This window comes from Nomascus leucogenys, chromosome 25 (genome assembly GCF_006542625.1).
Source record: "Nomascus leucogenys isolate Asia chromosome 25, Asia_NLE_v1, whole genome shotgun sequence".
NCBI classification, from domain to species: domain Eukaryota; kingdom Metazoa; phylum Chordata; class Mammalia; order Primates; family Hylobatidae; genus Nomascus; species Nomascus leucogenys.
This window is the reverse complement of record NC_044405.1, coordinates 11,419,908-11,445,000: the sequence shown is the minus strand read 5'-3', so window position 1 is coordinate 11,445,000 and position 25,093 is coordinate 11,419,908. Positions and strand designations below refer to the sequence as shown.

Genomic DNA, 25,093 nt, shown 5'->3' with positions numbered 1-25,093 from the left:
TGCCTATCATATACAAAGAATGAATGCCAATGGACAATGAAATCTGTAATTAGGAACCCACATGGTGATTTGATGTGGTATTGTCTCATAGAAGTCTTCTATCTATAGTTATTTATTCCAAGCCTCTTTTTCTTTCCCATCTTGAAGTATGTTAGAAAAGTCTATGCTAAGTCTATTAAGACTAAATACCTACAAATAACAGGCTCTTATAATACAGTAGTCAAGTTTTCTCATGCTTTGGGAGTACACAGAGTATGCAAGTACACATCTGGCACCAAGCCAATATTTTGTTTCCTTGATCTATCTTTCTTTATTTTACCTAGTTCAGTTATGAGTTGCACTTCAAACAAATTCTACTTGTCATACACTTGAAAAGGCAGCTGTAGGTGGTAGGAAGTTAATGTTTTCTTTGAACAACATACAGAGGTGCAGACTTTTACTTTTTGTATCAGGTTAATGAGTGAACTTCTCTCAGGGAAATCCAGGTGAACATCAAAGTTGAGAGCAGGAAGCATTGATTTCCTACAAAACACATTCACCTGATATCTTAGTCAGTTTGTGCTGCTATAATAGAATACCCCAGCCTGGATAATCTGTAAAGAAAAAGAAGTTTAAAATTCGGCTCTCAGTTCTGCAGGTGGGGAAGTCCAAGAGCATGGTGCTGGCATCTGTTGAGGACTTTTATGCTGTATCATATATGGTGGAAGGAAGAAGGGCAAGAGGAGGGCAAAGCTCAGTTTTATAACAACCCACTTCTCACAATAACAAACCCACTCCCCTCATAGCGATACTAATTTACTAATGAGGACAGACTGAATCACCTCTTACAGGACTTACCCCTCAACATTGTTGCATTGGGGATTAAGTTTCCAACACATGCTTTTTAGGGGATACATTCAAACCATAGCAGTTGGTTAGTAAATTAGTGCTACTTGTAAAAAAAATACATTTTTGCTGCATTCAGAATATTACATGTTTTCTTGGAGTTTTTGGAAGGACTTAGAGTAATCCTTGCTGTTCATGACTTAGGTCGGCAAGCTCAAAGGGCCTAAATTCCCCATCAGTTCTTTAAAGGGGCATAGGTCTTAATATATTACACAACAGAAGTCTTCTTTTTCTTCCCCCATTATGTACTGCTTTTTGGCATTGTATTCATGAGACACACACACACACACACACAATGTCCTATTTTCTTTAAAGTCAAAATATACAGTTTAAAATGGTTTCAATTGCTTTCATAAGAGAGTAAAACTTATGTGTTCAGTTTAATATTGGAAGACCTTGTTCAGTTAGTGTATGCCTTCTATGAATAGTTGGTATTTGTTCACATCAAATAAAATGACTGTCACTCAGTTCTCAGGGGGGGAAAAAAGACCAACCTTGACTCAAAAGGCTATATTCCTGCAGTAAATGTGAACATATACTGCTGTGATTAATTATTTGTATCCTAGTGGGAGGTCAAATATTATTCAGATAGGAATGGGTATGTAATACATTTTTTAAATATCTAAAATGGCAAAAATAGAAGAAAAACATAATCATCCATCCTATTAAGTCTGTATTCAAAGGATGAACTGATGATTTTAAATTCAAATGTTTTCTTAATTTATAGGTCATGAGAGAATGGGAAGAGGCAGAACGTCAAGCAAAGAACTTGCCTAAAGCTGATAAGAAGGCAGTTATCCAGGTAAACCCTGAACCCATCTCCTACCAAACATCACATGCCAGCAGTCTGTTTAATGAGTGTCTACAGGTTTACCTGCATCTGCCAGCACCGCAGGTGTGACTGTTCATAGTCCCGTGAACTTCAACTGTTCTTAATCATTGTCTAGTAATTGAGTTGTTTAAATCCTGCCTTATATTTGCCCCCAATTATTTGAAGTTATAATTCATTGCCATAAAACTCACATTGTAACTTGCAATCTACTTTTTATTAATAATACATCTTTTCAGTCACTACAATCTTCTGCCGATTCTCCCTCCGGCAAAAATTATGAGAATTTGAATTTTTGACAGAAACCAGTCTCAAAATTACCTTAAGTAAACCGAGAGTTTATTATAGTCAATTACTTGAAGTACTTTTAGTAAGAGAGGGATTTTTTTTAATATGTAATATAAGAGTTTCCAGAGTGCATATATTTATCCAACGTTATTATTAGTCAAATCAGTCTTCAGAGAGCCTATGAAATACTGATTTTCAATGAGAAAGTAGGTTTGATGAGGGTTGGAGAGTGCAAGAAAGTAAAGTAACCTATAAAACATGCAGAATTAGTCAAAATGTTGGAATGACTATGCAGTCTTTAGGATACTTTTTAGCACTAGAAGAAAATGGAATAGGATGTCTTTTTTAGAAGACTTGAAATTGCTGCTTCATCCTACTTGTTCAGTCCCCATGGACATATGTGTTTATCATGGCAGCATTTCCAGGAGAAAGTGGAATCTTTGGAACAGGAAGCAGCCAACGAGAGACAGCAGCTGGTGGAGACACACATGGCCAGAGTGGAAGCCATGCTCAATGACCGCCGCCGCCTGGCCCTGGAGAACTACATCACCGCTCTGCAGGCTGTTCCTCCTCGGGTAGGTCTCACTGCAGCCGAGTTCGCACTTCAGGTCACAGCACAGACAGTAAGGGTGGAGCACTGGGAACTGGAAGCCATACAAAAAGAATGAGGAGAAATGCCTTGAGCACTGTTATTCAGAGGTTCAACCCCTGTCTATTCCATCTTGAAGGTCAAAGGGTCACAGGGCAGCTACCTCCACAAGGTCATCTCTGCACAGCAGGCACTCACACTTCTCCACAGCGCAGCCAGACAGGACTCCAGGGACTCACATTGCAAGCCCTGACTTGATTTAATATTCCTGAGGTGGTGACAACTGATGGCATAGTTCAAGTTCGAACACAAAAGCTGGAAGGATGTCTTCCAGTCCCTTCAGGCTGCTATAACAGAATACCATAGACTGGGTACCTTATCAGCAACAGAAGTTTATTTTTCACAGTTGCAGAGGCTGAGAAGTCCAAGATCAAGACATTAGCAGATTTGGTTGTCTGGTGAAAGCTCGCTTCCTGGTTCATAGAACTTAAATTTTTTTTTTATCTTTTATTTATTTTATTTTTGTTTTTGTTTGTATTTTGCTGTATCCTCATATGGTGGAATGGGCAAGAGAGCTCTCTGGGGCCTCTTTTGTAAGGGTACTAATGTCAGTCTTGAAGGCTCTGCCCTCGTGCCTAATTGCCTCCCAAAGCTTTCACCCTCAGATAGCATCACATTGTGGCTTAGGTTTCAACATATGAATTGAGGGTGGGAGAGACACAAACATTCAGACCATAGCAAAGGATTTTAGAAGTAACCTTGCCCAGCCCCCTCATCATGTAAGACTAAGGTCAAGGAAAGGAGATTTGGCTGAGTTGTAAGAATTTTTAGTGGACCGGAAGGAATTAGAACTCAAATTTCCGTCTCAGAGCAGTGGCCATATTCTCTAAGGGGAAGCATTTGTCAGTCATGACATTAGCAATGATGAGGCTTATTCATGGTTTTCAGTGATCATTGCCCCAAAAAGGCTTGTTGAGTGCTACAGACATAGATGTCTTCACCGGCATTCTGTGGGAGAGCTTACTTGGAACGGAAGGAACATTCTGGGCATGAGTGTGTAATTTATGTCCACTTGTTCTTTTTTTTTTTTTTTTTAATGAGATGGAGTCTTGCTCTGTCACCCAGGCTGGAGTGCACTGGTGAAGTCTCAGTTCACTTCAACTTCTGTCTCCTGGGTTCAAGCAGTTCTCCTGCCTCAGCCTCCCAAGTACCTAGGATTACAGGTGTGCCACCACGCCCTGCTAATTTTTGTATTTTTAGTAGAGATAGGGTTTCACCATGTTGGCCAGGCTGGTCTCGAGCTCCTGACCTCAGGTGATCCACCCGCCTCGGCCTCCCAAAGTGCTGGGATTACAGGCGTGAACCACCATGCTCAGCCACTTGTTCTTTCTGTTTGTCATTGAGCGAGGGATATTGAAAGCTCTGCCTGTGATTGTGGACCAGGCCATTTTTCTAAACAGTGCTATCCGTTTTTATTTTGTATAGTTTGAGGCTGTGTTTTTAGGTGTGTAAACGTTCCAGGCTGTTTGGCCCTCTTTGAGCCTCTTCTTATGAAATGATCTTTTTATCCTTTGTAATGTTTTGCTCCGAAATCTACTTTAATATTAATAAAGCTATTCCAGCTTTCTTTTGATTAATATTAATGTGGTGCATTTTTCCATCCTTTTACTCTTGTTGAACTTATTTGTCTTTATATTTGAAGTGTATTTTTTGTAGGCAGCGTATAATTGGGTCTTGCGTTTTCCTTTGGATTCGGAAGACCATGTGCACTGAATGAGGTTATGGATATGGTTGTGACTGAATCTGTCATCTTGATATTTGTTTGCGATTTGTCCAGTCTGTTCTTTGTTCTTCTTTTTTCCTCTTTTTTTTTGGATTACTTAGAAATTTTTTATGATTCTGTTTTATCTCTTTTGTTGGTTTGTAAGTTAGAACTAGTTTGTTATTTTATGGTTTATCTCCTTTGTTGGTTTGTAAGTTATAACTAGTTTGTTATTTTACTGGTTGCTTTAGGCTTATAGAAAACATTCTAAACTTGTCACGATGATATTATGTCAGTTCAAGTGATATTATACCACTTCACAGATAGTATAAGAACCTTAGAAAAAGTACTTCCATTTTTCCTCTCTCTGTCTCTAAGTGGTTGTTGTCATACTTTTTCCTTACTACATTGTTGATGTTTTTCTTTAAACAGTTATTTTTTAATGAGTTGTAAATTAAAAAAAAAAAAACATGTTTACCTATGAAGTCTCCATTTTGGGTGCTGTAATTCTTTGTGCAGGTCCAGCTGGTATCATTTTCCTTCGGCCTGAAAGATTTCCTTTAAAATGTCTTAGAGACTGGGCTTGGGGGCTTGTGCCTGCAATCCCAGCAGCTCAGGAGGTTGAGATAGGAAGATCACTTGAACCCAGGGGTTTGAGACTGCAGTGAGCTATGATTGCATGACTGCACTCCAATCTGGGTGACAAAGGCATCCCTGCCTCTTTAAAAAAAAAAAAAGTTTGAGTGCATATAAGTTGGTGATGAAATCTTTTGCTTGGCTTTGACTGAAAATGTCTTTTTTATACCTTTGGTTTTGAAAAATATTTTTGCTGGGTATAAAATACTGGATTGAGGTTTTTCTTTCACTGCTTGAAAGATGATACTCTGCTGTCTTATTTGTGTTGATATGTTTATTTCTCTATAAATAATGTGTCTTTTTTTTCTCTGTTTTTACAGTTTTCTCTATATCACTGGTTTTTAACAATTTAATTTTGATATGCCATGGTATAGTTCAATCTGCCCTTAATTCCATCTGGCCATTTTTCATCTTACCACCTCACGTTACTGTAGTTATCATATATAGAAATTTAACCTGGGCTCCCCCCAACACCCATAATATCGTCTGTATCTTTACTTAACTTTTGAACCTATGGAATACAGTTATTATATGAAAACTGTTTAAATATCCATGTTTGCTAATTCTAACATCTCTGTCAACTTTGAATCAATTTTGATTGCTTATTATTACATGTGGCATTTCCCTGTATCATTTTATGCCTCATAATGTTTTATTAAATGTCAGACGCTGAATTTAAACTTGTTGAATGCTAGGTGCTTTTGTAATATTCTTGAGCTTTTTTCTGTCACGTAGTTCAGTTACGTGGAAACAGTTTGATCCTTTTGAGCTTTGCATTTTTAGATTTGTTAGGTGGGATAGGAGCAGTTACCAGCCTAGGACTAGTTATTCCTTACTAGTGAGGCAAGACCCTTCTCAGTCATCTACCATGAATGTTAAGTTTTCTCACCTGACTCGTGGGAAGAGGCATTATTCCTGTCCCTGTGTGAACACCAAGCACTGTTAATGCTAATTCTTTTTGGTGATTTTCCCCTGGCCTCAGTTTCTTTCACATGCATGTACCCATCATTACTCAGCTGTATTCTCAAGGATCACTCTGCACGTCTCTGGATTCTCTTTTGGAGCAGCTCTCTCCTCACCAATACCCTGTCTTGTGAATTCCGACTACCTTGGTCTCTCCATACACTTCATGTCCTCCACTCCGCCAGTCCTCTAGGCTCTGTGTGGGTTTCCCCATCTGAAGCCATGACCTGGAAATTCAGGGTCATGAGTTTGGCAGCTGTACGTCCTCATTTGTTTCCCCTTTTCAGGAATCAATGTCCTTCCCCTGATGTCTAATATCTTGCAGAAACGTTGTTTATGCCGGGTGCGGTGGCTCACACCTGTAATCCCAGCACTTTGGGAGGCCGAGGCGGGTGGATCACAAGGTCAAGAGATCAAGACCATCCTGGCCAACATGGTGAAACCCCGTTTCTACTAAAAATACAAAAAATTAGCCGAGTGTGGTGGTGCACGCCTGTAGTCCCAGCTACTCAGGAGGCTGAGGCAGGAGAATCGCTTGAACCTGGGAGGCAGAGGTTGCAGTGAGCCGAGATTGTGCCACTGCACTCCAGCCTGGCGACAGAGCAAGACTCCGTCTCAAAAAAAAAAAAGAAAAAGAAACGCTGTTTATATATGAATATATTGGCCAGTTATTGGTGGTTCAGGCAGGAGGGTAAATCCAGTTCTTCTCACTCAATCTTGGCTGGAATTGTTTGTGCATTTTATGCAACTTAACCAGAAAGTCACCCATTTGCACCGATTTTCCTCAACATTTTGATTTTTCTTTCTGTGGATAAAGTTCCAGTGCACAGAAAGCCATGAGGAGCCATTAAAGAGCTCGTGGCATTGTTCCAAGAAGTAAGATACTATTGACCCTGTTCTACCGATGATATCACTGCAACCTCGGGAGATGGAGTGGCTGGTTCAGGGTGACACTGCTGGGAAGGGACAGGGTAGAGCCACGAGTCACTGCAGTGCCTTCTCACTAGAACAAGCTTCCTCTCTGAACAAAGAGCTTTTGAAAAAGAATATTCATATTAGCGTTTTCATTTTCTATTTGCCAAAATTCTCTATCTTAGCAAGGCACTTGTCAGGAAATTTTTTTTTATATCTCTGCAGAACAAAAGTTCCTTGGTTCCTCTCTTTTTTGGAGAACACGCTTTCAGGAGAGGAGCTGTGTGATCATTTGCCAAAGCAGGATAGGGTGGTGGGTGCTGAGACACTTGGGAAGCGTTCATAGCAGACACTTGTGAAGCATTCCAGCTGAAAGTCCAATCTCTGAAGTAAGATCTTTGCTAAATGGACCTTGATGGGACTAAAAATAAGATGAGGACTGAATGGAGGCTTTCACAAATGTACATTTAAACCCTCAGTTTAGTCTCATCAGCCATCACGGGAAAGGCAGTGGCAAGAATGTTTGCCAAAATGTCATCTTTTATCAAAGGGGATAATTTTAGAGTGGTTGTAATTGTGCTTGTTGTGGGCCTCTGCATCGCTTCATATGGAATTAGACAACATGTTCGTTTGAAAAAAAATTTAAAAACTGGATTAGAAAGAAATATTTTACTGTCAAAAATCAGATCACTGTTGTTGATTGATCTAAGGATTCCTGTTAAATTCTTACCTCCGATTGATCTATCTTTCTTTCTCTCCTTTCCCTTCCCTCCCCTCCGCTCCCCTCCCCTCCGCTCCCTTCCCTTCCTTCCTTTCTTTCTTTCTTTCTCTTTCTTTCTTTCTTTCCTTTTCTTTTTCTCTCTCTCTCTCTTTCTCTCTCCTTCCTTCCTTCCTTCCCTCCCTCCCTCCCCCGTCCCGTCCTTTTCTTTTCTTTTCTTTTCTTTTCTTTTCTTTTCTTTTCTTTTCTTTTCTCTTTCTCTTTCTTTTCTTTTCTTGGTCTTGCTCTTTCACCCAAGCTGGCATGCAGTGGCCCAGTCATAGCTCATGCAGCTCCAAACTCCTGGGCTGAAGCAATCCTTTTGCCTCAGCCTCATGAGAGTTGGGTCTACAGACGCTCCACCATGTGTGGCTAATTTTTAAAAATTTTTTGTATAGACAGGGTCTCCCTGTGTTACCCAGGCTAGTCTTGAACTCCTGGCCTCAAGCGATCCTTTTACCTTGGCTTTTTAAAGTGCTGATATTACAGGCATGAGCCACCATGACTCACCTTTAAATCTTTCCTTTGTAATAAAATGTGGCTGGGTGGTCACAGGCCTGGAGTCTAGGAGGCATCACTTGCCATTTTTGTTAAGTTACCATCTGTAGGTGTTCATTTAAGTTTTACTGTTGTATGGCTTCACCTGGCACTTAGGTCTGCACTTCGGCAGGTACAAGAAAATTGTAAATCCCTTCTTTTTTTTTTTGTTTTTTTGTTTTTTTTGTTTTTTTTTTTTTTGAGACAGAGTCTTGCTCTGTCACCCAGGCTGGAGTGCAGTGGCACGATCTCGGCTCACTGCAAGCTCCGCCTCCTGGGTTCACACCATTCTCCAGCCTCAGCCTCTCAAGTAGCTGGGACTACAGGTGTCCACCACCACGCCCGGCTAATTTTTTTTTTTTTTTTTTTTTTTTTTTGTATTTTCAGTAGAGATGGGGTTTCACCGTGTTAGCCAGGTTGGTCTCGATCTCCTGACCTCTTGATCCGCCCGCCTCGGCCTCCGAAAGTGCTGAGGTTACAGGCATAATTAAATCCCTTCTTGAGGACTTTTATACCTTCCTCTTGAAGACATAAATCCAGAGCTTGCTGGTGGTTGTCTGAAAAAGGTCACATCTTGTAATAGGAGTCATACATAAATATTTCTGAGATCTCCCTCATACTTAACCTCTGTGCTTGGGAAATGCAGACAACTGTATTCAGTAAATGTTATTTGAATATAAGTAAATAAAAAATGTTGTTTCTATAGATTCTGTAGATGTTATCACTTAGAATAATTATCTCTCTAACCCTTACCAAATTCTACCGTATATTCTCAGACTTTGCAAACATGGGATTCCAAAACAATGTGGATTGTTTTCGGTCTCTTTGAAGCTCAGATTTAAATCATACTTCTACTCAGTTTCTAAATGTAAACGTGGAAGTGTTATGAGATGTTGTTTTTGTGCAGCTAGAATTCCTTGTTCTACTAATGAATTTCATTTCATGAGTCCCTGTGTCTGAGTATACTGTATGTTTCAAATTTCTGATTTAATTATGTACCTATAGGCAAATACACTGAATGGTCAACCTAAAAATGCATTATTTGACTCATATTTGGAGTCATGCATATATATGCACGTGTATTTAAAATAAATATTTCGGGCTAGATGTGGTGGCTCACAGCTGTAATCCCGGCACTTTGGGAGGCTGAGGTGGGAGGATCCCTTGAGCCCAGGGATTTGAGACCACCCTAGGCAACATAGAAAGGCCCTATCTCTACAAAAAAAAAAAAAAAAAAAAAGATTTTTTTAATTAGCCAGGCATGATGGTGCGTGCCTGTAGTCACAGCCACTCTGGAGGCTGAGGTGGGAGCGTGAGCCAGGGAAGTCAAGGCTGCAGTGAGCTGTGATGGTGCCACCGCACTCCAGCCTGGACAACAAAGCAAGACCCTGTTCCAAAATTAAAAATTAAAAAATGAAATAAATACTTGAAATATTACAATTATTCAAACAGTTGTTTTCCCCATGGGAAAAAAAAGTTGAGCAGAGCTGTGTCTTTGCACTCAGAAAAAACTCTTACTCTGCTGAAGGCTGGTTTCTCTTCTAAGCACCAACACCTTAACCTTTTTACTTTCCTAAGGCTGTCTTTGGAAAATCGAGGAGTTAGCACTTCTTCCCCCTGGAAAAATTAAATGCCTCGCCAGAGTTGCAGCGCAGGTGGTTAACTTCTGTCACCTTTGGAGGCCTGCAAGCTACCAGATTAAATACTTAAAGCTAAGCATTCATCATTTCTTAACCTGCCCTCTACAGTCATGCACTTCCTGCTTTTTACTTTGTCAGGGCTCGTCCTCAAGCTATTCATAGCTTCATGAAACAGGAACTAAATGCTGTCTGAGCCTTTCCTCTTGTAACTCTCAGGGTTCTACTTATCCTTCATAGACGGAAGATGATGATATGTCCTGACTGTTGAAGAGAAATTAGACTTAATGTGATCCTGTACAGTTAAACCAAAGGCTAGATAGGGATTTTTTATTTAAATCAACTTTCTCTTGTAGGCCTAGGTCTGGAAAACCTTAGCACCCCCTAATTCATAAGACTTGAACTGTTTCAAAGATGAGGGATACACAGCCAAATCTTTCTTTGTAATTCTGAGATTTTTGGTGTTTTTACAGATACTTAGTCTAAATCTTTCATTAGACAGTTATCATGATTATTGCTCTGACTTCAACAACTTTTGCATTTTCTAAAGGGAAGTGAGAATTAGGAAACATTTTCCTGTACATCTGTTTATCTATCCCAGTTGTGTTGTTTTGATTTTCTCAGTGTCTTACGATTGAAGCCATCTTATCCATACTAAAATTCATTTCATGCTTCTATCTGCTGCTTCACATTCAGGCTATCAGTTTAATTGAGCAAAAAAAAAAAAAAATGTTGGCAGTTTCTATAGCATCGGCATCCTTCTTTGGTTTCTCATTTTTGAATGGTTCAGCCACATGTTAAATTTTGCTGAGATCTCTGGAAACTTCTTCACAGAATTCTTTGATAGAACATGAATTCTGTGAGACTCTTCATTAAAGAGCACGGTTTCATCACTAAGTTGAGATTTTGCTCAAAGCTATTTGGTAAATTCCAGCAGCAGAGCAATAAATGTTCAACAAGAAACCAGGGTAGAAATTAATGGGAGGTTTGTCACAGGTAAACAGGTGATGGCATGAGAAGGTTTTAACCACCTCATAAATAAATTTTTCACCATTATATGATGTGGATTGCAACTAAACCAAACTTTAACCAACATGGGTATTGGTGTAACTTTCTTTTCTAAAGCAAAAAAGAAATTGCGGTGCTAAACTTGAGCTTTTATATGATACTGCTAATTGCCCTTCACCCAACAAACCAATTATTTCTACTCATCACTTTTCGTTGCAAAAGAAATTATCTTATAAAATATATGTATATAGCATATATCTCCAAGGCAAATATGGGACACCTGTACCTCAATGTAACTGATAATAAATAAGTTAAAAATTATTTGCTGATTTCTTGGTATGTGGAGAGATGAATATTATAATGTTTAAGGCATTCCACCAGCAGGTTTTGAATTTAATCAAAATTTTATAAAGCTAATCAGAATGGAATTAAAAGTTAAAAGACTGCCAGGCCAAAAAAATCATCTTTCAGAAAAGTAAATAATTGCTCTATACTTACATATTTATTATTTATTTGTTCACCATCCATTTATTTTTAGTTGAGTTCTGTATACATTGGTGAGCAAAGGGGAACTCATTACCTTGAGCACTTCTAAGGGCAAACCCAATAACAGATAGTGGATGGGAAGGAAAATGGGAGAATTAGCATTTATTGAACAAAATCTTATAAACTATGCTGAATGGTATACATGCTCTTTCAGTAAAGCCACTCAGTACTATTACTTCCCTACCTTCTGAATGTTTACCAAGTTCAATAAAATCTTGCTACATACAAATGGGAAGTATGTAACAAGAGATACTGGTGGTTTCTGGTTTTAATTAAGTTACATAGAACATTAAGAAGTATATTGGAAAGGCATTAGCTTAAAAGCTGTCTTTTGCCACTGAGGCCATACTCATTACCCAGATTCCCTCCACGGTGGAACCCCGCTCAGTCACTGCCTTCAGAATGCAAATAGGTCTTCATAGGATGCTATTAAAACCCATAGCACCGTATGGTTTTATGCTCTCCTTTCTTCCAGCAAACATACGTATTTTAATGTTAATATATATGTTCATTTTATCCTTGAGAACAAAAATGTATTAGGAAAATATAAATATTTAGTTTTTGTAGACAAATAGTACATTATTTAAAGATCCAGTGGTTATTCACCTGCCTGGTGTGATTGATAGAGAACAGATGGGCAGCAAAGAATCATCGCCCGGGAAACATGTACGCATACACACGCAAACACAATCTCGCATAAGCTTTAAGGGGTTCATTCATTCTGTGAAGGTTGGCCATGGATACCAGTTTAAAGATGCTAGGTGATGTTTGGATTGTAAGTATCATCACCTTGAGTTTCCTTATATAAATGTTTTAAAATCAACAAAAAACTCAGAATTTCTAATAGGCCATAACACTGCCTAGGTGTAGGAAGAGGAGAGGGTAAAATTAAGCAAAATGCAAATGTACTTTTCTTTGAATAGGCTAACCAGTTAGAGGATGTATGAAGCAGGACCGCCATAGTCCAAGTACGAATATGCAAAATTAAAGCAGATTGCTGTGAATCTCTCTTAAAGAGTCAAGAATATGTCACAGTTGGCATTTTTCAGATGATCAGACCGTTTGACAAATCTTTGCAAGGGTCCGAGTTAGTTGAAAATATCTTTTGTTTATTCAGCAACACTGTGCGCTTTGCCTTCTGGGTTGTATTAATAATTCTGTTCATCATTAAGGGCTTACACATGTTTCACTGTTTGACTAAACAAAGCTCGAAGACATACAAGTCCAAACATTTTCTGTCCTTTCTGTACTCCCCCATCAGAAGATCTTAGCTCTTTATCCATTCTGTGCTGAGTTTGTCTGAAAGCATGAATCATGGGGTTGTGTTGGTGCTAAATTTCAGTTCTATATGCTGCCTTCACTGATTTATGACTGTGGTCTGTACAACCAAAATAAATTATTTCTGAGAACTAGCAAAATACCTTGGAACAAATTTATGAAACCTACCAGATTTGAAAAAAGGTCAGCAGGGCGCAGTGGCTCACGCCTGTAATCCCAGCACTTTGGGAGGCCAAGGTGGGCAGATCACCTCAGGTCGGGAGTTTGAGACCAGCCTGACCAACATGGAGAAACCCTGTCTCTATGAAAAATACAAAATTAGCTGGGCATAGTGGCGCATGCCTGTAATTCCAGCTACTCAGGAGGCTGAGGCAGGAGAATCGCTTGAACCCGGGTTGCAGTGAGGGGAGATCACCCCATTGTACTCCAGCCTGGGTAACAAGAGTGAAACTCCATCTCAGAAAAAAAAAAAAAAAGAAAAGAAAAAAGGTCACAAAGTGATGAGAGAATTAAAACAACTCCTATTTTCTACCTTTTATAATATAAACTCCTGTCTTTACTTCCCAGGTTTGCCATCTTTATAACCTGTAACTAGGAGCAAGTGATTTAATAAAGGGATTCCTCCTACTCCGTCTGCAAATTGGAGTTAATTTTTCTCGTCTTTCTGCAATTACTGTTGTTCTAGCTTTTGTTAGCCATAATTAGAAAAGCAAAAGGATTCATTGAAAGTTGAGACAAAATTGTGAAGTAGGAAGATGTCTTCCTCCCTAAGAGGAGAAAGATTGTTAGGGGAAGTACATGGAGGCTTTGGTGACACGTCCCTATGAGGAAGTGATCTGCTTCCACGGGAAAGACAGAACAGATGATAGATGACTCCTAGATGCTCCTGCGTCATGTTCAGTACAAAATCAGAGCCACATCAGCAAACCGGATACCCTGGGAAGGAACATTGGGATAACTCCTTGGCCATAAACAAAAGTTTTGCTCTGGCCTTATGAACTAAGTGGATTAATAGAGATTAGTTGTTCAATATCCTTCCATCTAATGCATCCATATTGTTAAAACTTAAGAAACACCAAAGGGGGAGAGTGTGAGAATCTACTGCCATTTTCTCCATTGCTTCATTCAAGACTTCTGTGTCCAACTTGGCATGGGATTATCATTTGCCCTTTTATACTCACCTTAAACTACAAAGATCATTTGTTTGCCTTTGTGAAGAAAGGAAAGTAGATAAATTTTGCAGTGGACTTTAAAAATTTAGCTCAACTCCTGGCATTAAAGACAATAAAGGGGGTTGTGATTCAGAGGTTCCGGTGGCAGTTTCCCCAAATGTTACGTTTAACTAAGATCATCTCAAGCACAGAGAGATGTAACTCTCTAAAGTGTGATTTTTAAACCTGCACACGGACATTTTCTACATTTTATATGCTCAAGATTTCTTGAAATCCAAGGTGTAAAACTGTGAAAATAATAGTTCTGAACCTATTTATGAAAGCAGGAGAGAATTGCTTTTTTCAGTTTTGGAAACCACCAGGGTGCAATTTAATGCTCCAGGAGAGGGTTTTCTGTGACCTGGAAAGGTTAGGGTGATTCCCGTACAGTGAGTCATTTACTTCCTTCTTGACAAGATTATGCCCAGGGCTTTTAAAGGCTCTTGACAGTTCACTGCCTTCCATAAGAAACGGGTTTAAGGCACAAGTGTCTATTATGATAAGATGCCAGATTTCTAGATCAAGCATAAAGCTATGGAGTGAGACAATAGGACTTAATAATTTTAATACACTTCCCACGTGAACTGTCAAGTAATAAGCTACATATTCAGACGTGACTGGCATTGAGTCATCCTGCCATTAGTCAAATGTATGAGACATTTCCCAAGTCCCAGTAACACCAAATTTGAGAAATCGTATAAAAGAAAAATGAAAAAGTAAATATGTCTAAGAAATGGGGAAATTAATAAAAAAATGTACTAGCGCCGGAGGCGGTGGCTCACGCCTGTAAATCTCAGCACTTTGGGAGGCCGAGGCAGGTGGATCACCTGAGGTGGGGAGTTTGAGACCGGCCTAGCCAACATAGTGAAACCCCATCTCTACTAAAAATACAAAAATTAGATCGGTGTGAGGGTGCACGCCTGTAATCCCAGCTACTCAGGAGGCTGGGGCAAGAGAATTGCCTGAACCCAGGAGGTGGAGGTTGCAGTGAGCTGAAGTGGAGGTGCACCACTGCACTGCAGCCTGGGTGACAGAGTGAGACTCCATCTCCAAAAATGTGTTAGCTTTTATCAGGAAAGGCCATTAAATTTTCTTCAATATTACCGACATCAATTTGACATCAAACTGTAAGAACACAATATGTGAGATCTTTTGAAATTAATGAAACGAATCTTCTTTTTGAGACGAGTTTGTACATGCTATGAAGTCCATTAAATATTTTCTGGGAAGAGTTCCCAGGTAAAAGTACTTTCTAAAGTACCCAAGCACACTATATAGATAAATCAAGTGGGTTTATTAGTATCAATATTTCTATGAAAATTGGGAAGGCCACTATTCTGAGTAGAGAGGTGCTTGTTTTCTACTTGAAGACTGTGAAGGATATTCTGCACTACTGGGCATATTTCTGAAATTGTATCTAGCTGTAGGTTACTCATTAATTTAATTAACAAACATTTATTAGCAAACAAATTGTGGCAGGAATTGTGCCTAGAGGTAGAAATACATTACACTCTTGTTTCCAGAGAGGAAAATGAGTAATGTTCTAAAATGTAAATCTTATGTTTCTCTTTCCTCTTGCTGTAAATGATGTCTAAGCCATTTCAGTAGTGCCTATTCTTAATCCTTTAATAAATTATTTTGAGTGATTTTTTAAAAGGCAGTGTGATTGTGAGGTGAGTTTAGTACAAATTAAAAAGTGCCACATCAGTTGCAAACAGACAGCACGTAATTATGAGCTAAACACTGTTTCAGAAACAGTTGTGACAATAAATAGGATTCGGTATAATTAGTCCTCCCAGGACAGATCTCTTCCTCTGTTCTTTGCCATATAGTTTAATAATAAGATTAGCCATCTAATGCCAGTATAACCAGACTGTAGTATTAATACACAGAAAAATTATTGCTAGTAACAGAAGATTTAAAGACATGAGGGTGATCCGGATTATATGCCTGCAGATTTAAAAAAAATGTTTTTTAAACTCTCCTTATCAAATCCTTTTCTTGAGTCACTGAATTCTTATGTTTTTCTGATCATATGAATAACCCATCTTAAATATGAATATTGTGACAACAGTAATAGCAATTGCTTTAAGAGAATATGTTTCTATAGAGATAACAGAGGGGTTTTTTCCCTACCATTCCTGTATGAAGGTTTGTGTGTTTTTAATTAAAATTTTAAGAAATTCATCTTTGTCCTAGCATAATAAACCTCACTAGACAATCAGGAGACCTTGTTATTCTTAGATACATTATTATAGCTCTAGAAATAACAAATGTTAAGCCTGGAAGATTTGTATTTTGGCCAAAAGTTGTGAGGGCAATTATTTATTTATTTGAATGAAATATGCATGAATCATATATCAAAAGGAGGGAGGTCTTTTTTTTAACCTAAACAAAAATGTGAAAGTATAGGGAACTGTTACCTATGTGAACCCAGCAAATCTGAGACAGGTCTCAGTTAATTTAGAAAGTTTATTTTGCCCAGGTTGAGGATGCACCTGTGACACGGCCTCAGGAAGTCCTGATGACATGTGCCCAAGGTGGTTGGGACACAGCTTAGTGTTATACATTTTAGGGAGACATGAGGCATCAATCAGTATATGTAAGAAGTACATTGGTTTGGTCTGGAAAGGCGAGACAGCTTGAAACCAAAAGCAGGAAGGCTGGAAGTGGGGAGGGGCCTTCTAGGTCAGAGATAGACGAGATGAACAGTTGCATTCTTTTGAGTTTCTGATTAGCCTTTCCAGGGGAGACAATCAGAGTGAGCAGAGCAGTTGGCCCTAAGCAGTACCCAGCTAGACTTTTCCTTTTAGCTTAGCGATTTGGGGGCCCCAAGAATTATTTTCTTTTTACACCTGTGTTTTTTCTTTCTTAGCTAAAAATAGTATTTGTTTCTGAGGGATAGAGATAACTACCATTTTATTTGGTATGGTTTATTTGCCTACTGTCCAACAAAGAAGCTAATTTGATTTTGTTTTCATTTCCAAGCATGATTCCTAGAGATGTGTTTAGGTGGCCAAATCATTGAAGCGGAACCCTGTAATTCGTTTATTGGGAGATACCCTAAGGTCTTCCTGAATTATGTGATGTTCCCAGGCTTTGCTTATCCAGTAGGCATTAGGAAGAAAAGGCTTGTGTTTATGTAGATGCACACACAATGCGCATCTCAGCTCACATAAACAGTGAAGGGGTTTCCCAGGTCTCATTATCTCTGGAGGAGCTGAGGCCTGGGGAATCCTGAGAGCCTCCTTTGCTACTGTTATTGTGGCAGGCCAAATCTCACTAATGCAGGCCTCCATAACAACCGTTTCAGTACTGACTGAGTGGTTAAGTTAAATACTAAAAGCTAAAAAAAAGCCAGTGCCCTTATACAAAGGCTGGAATGTAACAAAAGCCCACCAACAGTTTTGCCCAGGCCTTTCCTGGCAAAACCGAGGAATTCTTAACAGGACCCATTTAGGATTAACAAGTTTTATTGGGAGTCTGAAGAAACTCTCCAGGCCTCCACAGACAAGTTTACCGGGGGTCTGAAGGAACTCCCCAAACCTCCCTGATTTAGCAGGAGACAAGATAAGAGTAATCACCCCAGCACCTGGACCCATGTAGATTAAGTAAATTTACTGAGACTCCAGAGGAATGTCTTCAGGACTCAGACCTTAGTTATGGATTAAAAGAAGTTAATCACTTATGTCTTGAGATGAATGCACACTTACACATAGACATATAGCTTAGAAGGCATAAAAGCTCTGGAAAACTTTGTAATTTTGAGTTGGTCTGGCACTAATTTCCAGGCCGTCTCCCTGTAACAGGTTACAGAAATAAAAACTCTCTTCCTCCCAGTTCATCTGCATCTCGTTATTGGGCCATGAGGTATAGTGGCCGGACCCTCATTTCAGTCCAGGAACATTATTATCAAACTCTGGGGATTTTCAGGGTAAGTTAGGAATATATTTTGAAGGAGAATGGCAGCATTAAATGAGATCAGCAATTGAAAACATGTGAATACATTCACCATGTAATTATCCGTCTCAATAGAAGATAAGGATGAATGTAGTACTAGAAACCATGAAAGTCACAAAAGCCTAACTTTAATACCTTGAATCACTTTCCAGTAATCCTAATCCTTTATCCACATTGATAGAGGACATTCCTATCTTGCTATTTCGTCTCCCCACACATTAGCTTAATAATTAGCTAAATAATTTTATGCATTAGCTAAAGAATAATGGAACTCCAGAAACCCAGGACAGTAATTGAGAGACTGAACAGCCAAATCTGAACCTTCTGCACAATTAAAGGAGCCGATGTTAGCATGGCCCACAGAATATTACCTGCACTCACAAGAACTAGAAAGTCAGGCAGGTACTCTTGGAACAGACCGTCTTTTCTAATCATGCACTTATTTCTTTGTTTTTAACTTTGTTTTCATTTGTTTGTTTGTTTGTTTTTGAGACGGAGTCTCATCCTGTCGCCCAGGCTGGAGTGCAGTGGCGGAATCTCAGGTCACTGCAACCTCCGCCTCCCGGGTTCAAACAATTCTCCTGCCTTAGCCTCCCGAGTAGCTGGGACTACAGGCGCCCACCACCATGCCCGGCTAATTTTTGTATTTTTAGTAGAGACAGGGTTTCACCATGTTGGCCAGGCTGGTCTGGAACTCCTGACCTCGTGACCTGCCTGCCTCGGCCTCCCAAAGTGCTGGGATTACAGGCGTGAGCCACCGCGCCTGGCCTATTTTTAACTTTGTAAGTTGCTTTGTAGAACTATCTAAAGCTTGGTGCGTTTTAGATTCTCCTTGAAGGGCCAGATCACAAAGTGATTAGGAGAAGAGGCTCTGGAGCCAGGCAGTGAGACTAACCCATTCCCAATCTAACACTAACTAGCTGTGTAATCATGGGCCAGGGATGTAGCCTGCATAACCACAATCTCCTTTGTGCTTCATACTTCATCAATAAGGTGGGGAGATGAGATGAAGATTTGATGAGTTACCAGCAAAAAGTATTTAATATACTGTCTCATTCAGAAGCAGTCAATACACATTGAACTCTTATTACTTAGAGGAAAGAAAGGGGTCAATGATTTATAGATGAGGCCTGAGTGAAAGAAATAAATGTGTATTGAGTATCAGCAATGGACTATGCATCATGCTGGGTAACTATCACTGAACACATTTAATCTGCAAATACTATCTGAAAGATACTGCCATCTCAATTGCATAGATGGGAAAAGTCAAGGCTTTCGTGTTTATTTTTAAACGTATGTTAACATGAATAATTAATTGGCCAACCGCAGTGGCTCATGCCTGTAATCCCAGCACTTTGGGAGGCCAAGGCGGGCAGATCACGAGGTCAGGAGATGGAGACCATCCTGGCTAGCACGGTGAAACCCCGTCTCTACCAAAAATACAAAAAAATTGGCTGTGCGTGGTGGCACGTGCCTGTAGTCCCAGCTACTCAGGAGGCTGAGGCAGGAGAATCGCTTGAACCCAGGAGGCGGAGGTTGCAGTGAGCCGAGATTGCACCACTGCACTCCAGCCTGGGAGACAGAGCGAGATTCCATCTCAAAGAATAATAATAATAATTAGTGGGAACATAATGCCGTTTGTGGTGATAGGAGAAGAAAAAGGGAGATCCAGATGTTGGTTATCAGAAATGACCTGCACCTTCTCTAAATTGAAATTTAGCTTGAAGTAGTAATGCCAGGGCCAGCCTGGGGCCATAGCATCCTGGTGCACCTGCTTGTTGGTGACAGTCCTTTTAGGACAAAATATCTTACAGAAATTATGATGAAAAACAGTTCTTACAGTTTTTTTGTTTGTTTTTGTTTTTAAATTAAAAGACAGGCTGTTAGTCTCTTTCCCAGGCTTGAGTACAGTCGTGCAATCAGGGCTCACTACAGCCTCAACCTCCTGGGTTCAAACAATCCTCCTGACTCAGCTTCCCAAGTAGCTGGAACTGCAGGCGTGTGTCACTGCACCTAGCTAATTTTTAAAATTTTCTTGTAGAGACAGGTTCTTGTAATGTTGTCCAGGCCGGTCTCAAACTCCTGGCTGCAAGTGATCGTCCTGCCTTAGACTCCCAAAGCAATCCTTACTTTTTTAATTGAAGTGCTTTTTTTTTTTTCCTTATTTCAACTCTTTAAAGAAAAATTCAAATCCTTTACAAGGGGGAAAAATGAAATAGAGCAACTAAGAAAGCATCCATGAAGGTCAGGAAGGAACATCATGATTAAATGCAATTAGTTGCAACCCCTTCTGTCTCCAGTCTTGGATGTATAATGGTAACAGAGCTAGAGAGATTTCTAAGACCTTGGTGCTTAATAACAAGCAAGCATCGAGGGTGGTTGTGCAAGATCCTGATCACACAACTCTGCATATCAAATATCCTTCACAATCAACAAGAGTCAGCCTTTAATCTGTGATGTTTTCAAATGTTCTTTTTTTTAATTCACATATATAACCTATCCTCTTTTCAATATGTAGAGATATAGCTTATCAGTCACTACCTCTTTTACTACTTTTCTAAGATTTAAAAGGTCATCCTCTGATTTGTAAATTCAACCAGATTTCACAGTACAGATGAGAGTTGTAATGATATATTGCCAAGAACTGTTACAGGCTGTGATGTCTGTCTTTCTGGGGATTATGGAGAAGCGCATTTCTTTTAGGCAAAAAGAAAGAAGGCAGATGAATGCAAGTTTGCTTTATTTTTATTGTGTGTATGTATTTGTTTTCTCAAGTATGGGGCATGGCTTCTGCGGCAGCCATTCACCAAGCAAATACAGAGCACCCTCTGGGTCAGGCACTATGTTATTAGGCTTCCAAATAAAGAAAAAGAAGACCAAATCCAGTCCTATGGATCTCACATTAAAGAAGGGAGTAAGAATCATAGATAATTTAATAAGTTGAGTTAGGTACATTAATGGGGATTTGCACAGTATTTCATAGGAGCACAGAAGAAGCCTACCTCGTTCCACCTGAGATGGCAGGGAGATGGCTCCTAAGTTAACTAAGCAAAAGGGGAAGGAGAGGCAGATCCGATAGAATATGGATAACACAGCAAAAGCCCCATTACCCCCCACCCCACCACCACACACACCATCTCTGGAATAAATTTTGTACCTTCCAACTGGTTTTCAGGGTACTCATGACACATGGGTTAATAATAACTAGGTTTGCCCAAATGACCAAAATTCTATTCCTGACATGAATTTTCACAGCTGGTTTTTTGTTTGTTTGTTTTAATGTAGAAGAAATGTGTCTTTGGAAATCATTTTACAAAATCATATAATGGAATGCATATAGCGATGAAACTGTTGAAGACCAGGGAACCTTTGTCCTTAGTTTTTATTAGGATGGGTGTTTTCAGGTAAAACTAAAATAAAAATGAAGTGGAACCAATTAGAAAGAAAATAGGAGCACTTAAGACAAAATGTATTGTTGCTGAAAGAATTAGAATCTGATAGCTCAGAAAGAACTTAATTAAATTTCAAAGTAAAATAAATACAATTTAGCAATGGCCTTTCTCCTGGAAAAACATAATGTCTCTTACAGCTCAGTTACTCCTTGGCTTACAAAATAGTGGTTAAATTTCCTGTTTTTCTCATATTGATTATCGTATATTACATGTTACTGGTGATGGGATTATCTGTGTGACATTACCTCTGGTCTTCAGAATGTGCACGTAGCAATGTAGTCTCACATATGCCCCTGTATACTTGGGTGGGAAAAGAGAAGGACCTAACTTAACCTGACAGACCTCAAATCTATTCTCTTTCTATAGCAGAATACTCCTATTTAAAAAGAAAATGTTGAGTAAGGAGGACAATCACCACATATGTCGAGAATGCTAAATGCTCTTGTGGAAGTGAAAAGCAGCCGATCTAAGTAATTACCCATTAAGAAAGGAGTAGGAGTTTAAGAAGGGAGACCTGCAGAAAGATGATTCCCAGCGCGTTCACATCACCGGATGCATTAGTGGAACCTCTAACCCAACGCCAATGCAAGAAGCAGTGTTTTGCACAAACTTGAAAAAGAGTTTTTCATTTTCCTCCCACAGCCTCGTCACGTGTTCAATATGCTAAAGAAGTATGTCCGCGCAGAACAGAAGGACAGACAGCACACCCTAAAGCATTTCGAGCATGTGCGCATGGTAGATCCCAAGAAAGCTGCTCAGATCCGGTCCCAGGTAAGCGCGGGGTCTAATCATCTTCTGCAGCTTTGACAATCCAGGATTCTTGCTTCTTGGGTTGGTGACAGGATCCCAGGCATTCTCCGAGCACCTATAGGTGTTTTCTCTATGGCACGGTTTAACTTCTGGTAAATTCTAGAAGCTTGTCTTAGAGCAGTATGTGGTTTGGCATTTTCTGAGTTATGAAAATAACAAGAAATGTAAAAATCTTAACAGTCTACTGCTAACTGCTAAGGAACTGATTAAAACCAATGACTAAAATGAGGAAAACAAAAGTTGTATAAACTAAAACCTTGAAAACTGGCTCAACTAAAGTATGGCATCATAAACCTACCACAATATTGAGATTTAATGTGAGCCTAAGTGAAGCCCAGTAATAATGTATTTTATACTCCCCGGTTCCCAAAGGCTGAAAACTGGGATCTACCTTAGGAAATCTGAAATTTTACATTTTCTTGAATGGAAGAGTTAAATATATATATATAGTTAGCATGAAATAGCCAATCAAGTTGAAATATGTTGTTTTCTATGGGGAAATTTGCAAATAAATGTATTTAGGGCATCAGGGTCTGTTTAGAGAGCCTCAGTATTAGGAATCAGAGTTGGCAGAGGTGGCCTTTTTAATTGGCTGTTATAAGCATACAAGATAATGGTAAGTTTAAAGATAAGTCTTAAACCTGAGCTCAAAAGTTAGAGAACAGAAATAGGAGAACAAGAAAAATAAAGTTGCCCTTTTAATTAAACCTTTTAGCAGTAGCAGTGTTTGTCAGTTTTATTTTGGAAGTTTGTATCTACCTGCAGTGCTTGCTAAGAAAAATAACCATTCCTACCCCAGACACTGCTGACCTGGCGTTGTCATCCTTTGATGCAGGTTATGACACACCTCCGTGTGATTTACGAGCGCATGAATCAGTCTCTCTCCCTGCTCTACAACGTGCCTGCAGTGGCCGAGGAGATTCAGGATGAAGTTGGTAAGTAAGCTGTTCTTTTGATGCTGCACGTGGACATGTATTTTCCCCCAGAGGAAAATTGAGAAAGTGAGTTATCTGTTTGAGGAATATGGAAGTTAATAGAACAGGTTGCCTTTTACGATGAAACTGTCAGGATGGAACTAGCTTTCTAGCTTTAGCAATTGAATCAGTTCTTACCTCACCATACTTGTAAGACTGGAGGAATGTCGCCTGACTTAGGGTATAGTTTTATAATAATTGGACACTTGTTATTGAATTATACATGGCAGCATTTTTTTCTAATTTGCCCAATCTTGTTATGGCTCTCAAATTATGACGCTTTGGTACTTTACAATTAATGGGGGAAAAAAACTCATTCTTCATCTTTTGAGTGTCATGATTGTTCCATCTTACAAATGAAAAAGCTCAAACTTAAAATTTGAGTAACTTACTGGCCTGTGTCACATGCATTCTAAGTAACCAGCCAAAACACATAACTGTGACTTCTGACTTTGAGGTTATTGTTACATTCAGTAAGTCACAAATCTCTTTGATGGTGGAGCGGGGAAGCCATGAGTGTTCTCTGAACCACATCATTGTTTAAACTTAAAAGATAGTGGGCTATTAAACTTATATTCTGAAATAATTATACTCTCACAAGAACCTGGAAAAATAGTACAGAGAGGTCCTATGCATCCATCACCCGCTTGCCTTACCAGTGACGTCTTGCATAACTATTGTCCATTATCAAAACCAGGAAACTGACCTTGTGTGCCCACTGTCTTTTATGTCCCTAGTTTTCCTAATGACTTTCCTAATGACTAATGATTTCATTTAAGGTCTCTTATTTCTGTTTTTCTTGGAAAGGGAGTAAAATATCACATGAGTCTCTGTCAACTGCCAAAATGCCCATAACTGTTTACTTCACAAAGGTACATAGATGACAATTATGTTGGTGCATCTTTCAACATAAGCATATGTACCTATACTGGAGATTTAGTGCGTAGTCTACCAACATGTAAGCAGTATGTATCTGGCATATCCTTCCCCATAAAGAATCCTCCCCTTTGTTAATTGGGTTGGAAATAGATACAGGTTATCATCTGGAATCAGAGCACCTAGGATGTTATAGATGGATGTACCCATTACAGTAAGTCCGACTTTGAAGTGCCTGAAATACTGCTCAAGGGAACAGCTGGCCCTCACTTCTTCCATTTTATGCCAGTGTTATTCTGCTCCTTCTTTCCTGACTTATACGGTCTTGTAAATGTTGTTTGTATTGCTGTGAAATACTTGGCATGTGTCAGGTGATGATGTTCTGTTCAGTACTGCCCATTAATGGACGGAATCTGAAATTATACTTTGAGCTACATAACTTGCAAAAGAAACTTCATATGTCAGGGAGATGCAGTGTCCCAGCACTTTGGGAGGCCAAGGCGAGCAGATCACATGAGGCCAGGAGTTCAAAACCAGCCTGGCCAACATGGTGAAACCCCCTCTCTGTTTAAAAAAGAAAAGAAAAAAAGCAACTTCATAGTGTGCCAAGCTTTTGTTCAGAAGGAGCAACTCAGTGTTGAGCAAGAATTTATGAAGATAGTGGAGGTGGAATTTTTAGTCTACACCATGAATTGAGAACAGAGATTTCCAATTAATTTTTCACTGATTCAAGTGTCTTTAGCAAACGAATATACTTTTCAGGTATACTTGGAGAATAGACATCAGTAAGGAACCTGTAAAATACTGTATATTAAATAAGTGTAAAGAAGTTTTCCAAAAAGTTGTAGAAGGTACGAAATCAAATAATTTATCAGTCTTAATGAACTGAAGCTAAAATCTTCTAGATAACATGTTTGTTTTTTTTTAATAGCTATCTTAATCCTATCTTCACATGTGATTTCAGTTGAAGTGGCATAGGTAATACCAAACTATAGGGAAATAAGCCATTACGAAGGACTAAAAAGTTGATGACCAATATTCCACCCTCACCCAGCAATTATTGTTGACTCTTTATAATTAAATTAGTAGAACTTTTTATTTGGCACTATACTACTGAAAACATTAGCCACTAATTAGTCGCACTTTCACAGAACAGATGGTGGTTCAGATATCTTGAGTATTA

At 39.2% G+C, this 25,093-nt stretch overlaps 1 protein-coding gene across 3 annotated transcripts in view; it reads left to right on the top strand.

Annotated features, from left to right (window-relative positions):
• The window catches only part of APP (amyloid beta precursor protein), a 287,620-nt gene that overhangs the window by 196,667 nt on the left and 65,860 nt on the right, over window positions 1-25,093 (top strand). For all 3 annotated transcript variants that reach the window (XM_030806169.1, XM_030806168.1, XM_030806167.1), the window contains 4 exons: window positions 1,613-1,687; window positions 2,419-2,577; window positions 21,893-22,021; window positions 22,896-22,995. In XM_030806169.1, coding sequence (XP_030662029.1) covers window positions 1,613-1,687; window positions 2,419-2,577; window positions 21,893-22,021; window positions 22,896-22,995 — 463 coding nt within the window. The remainder of the gene's footprint in view (window positions 1-1,612; window positions 1,688-2,418; window positions 2,578-21,892; window positions 22,022-22,895; window positions 22,996-25,093) is intronic.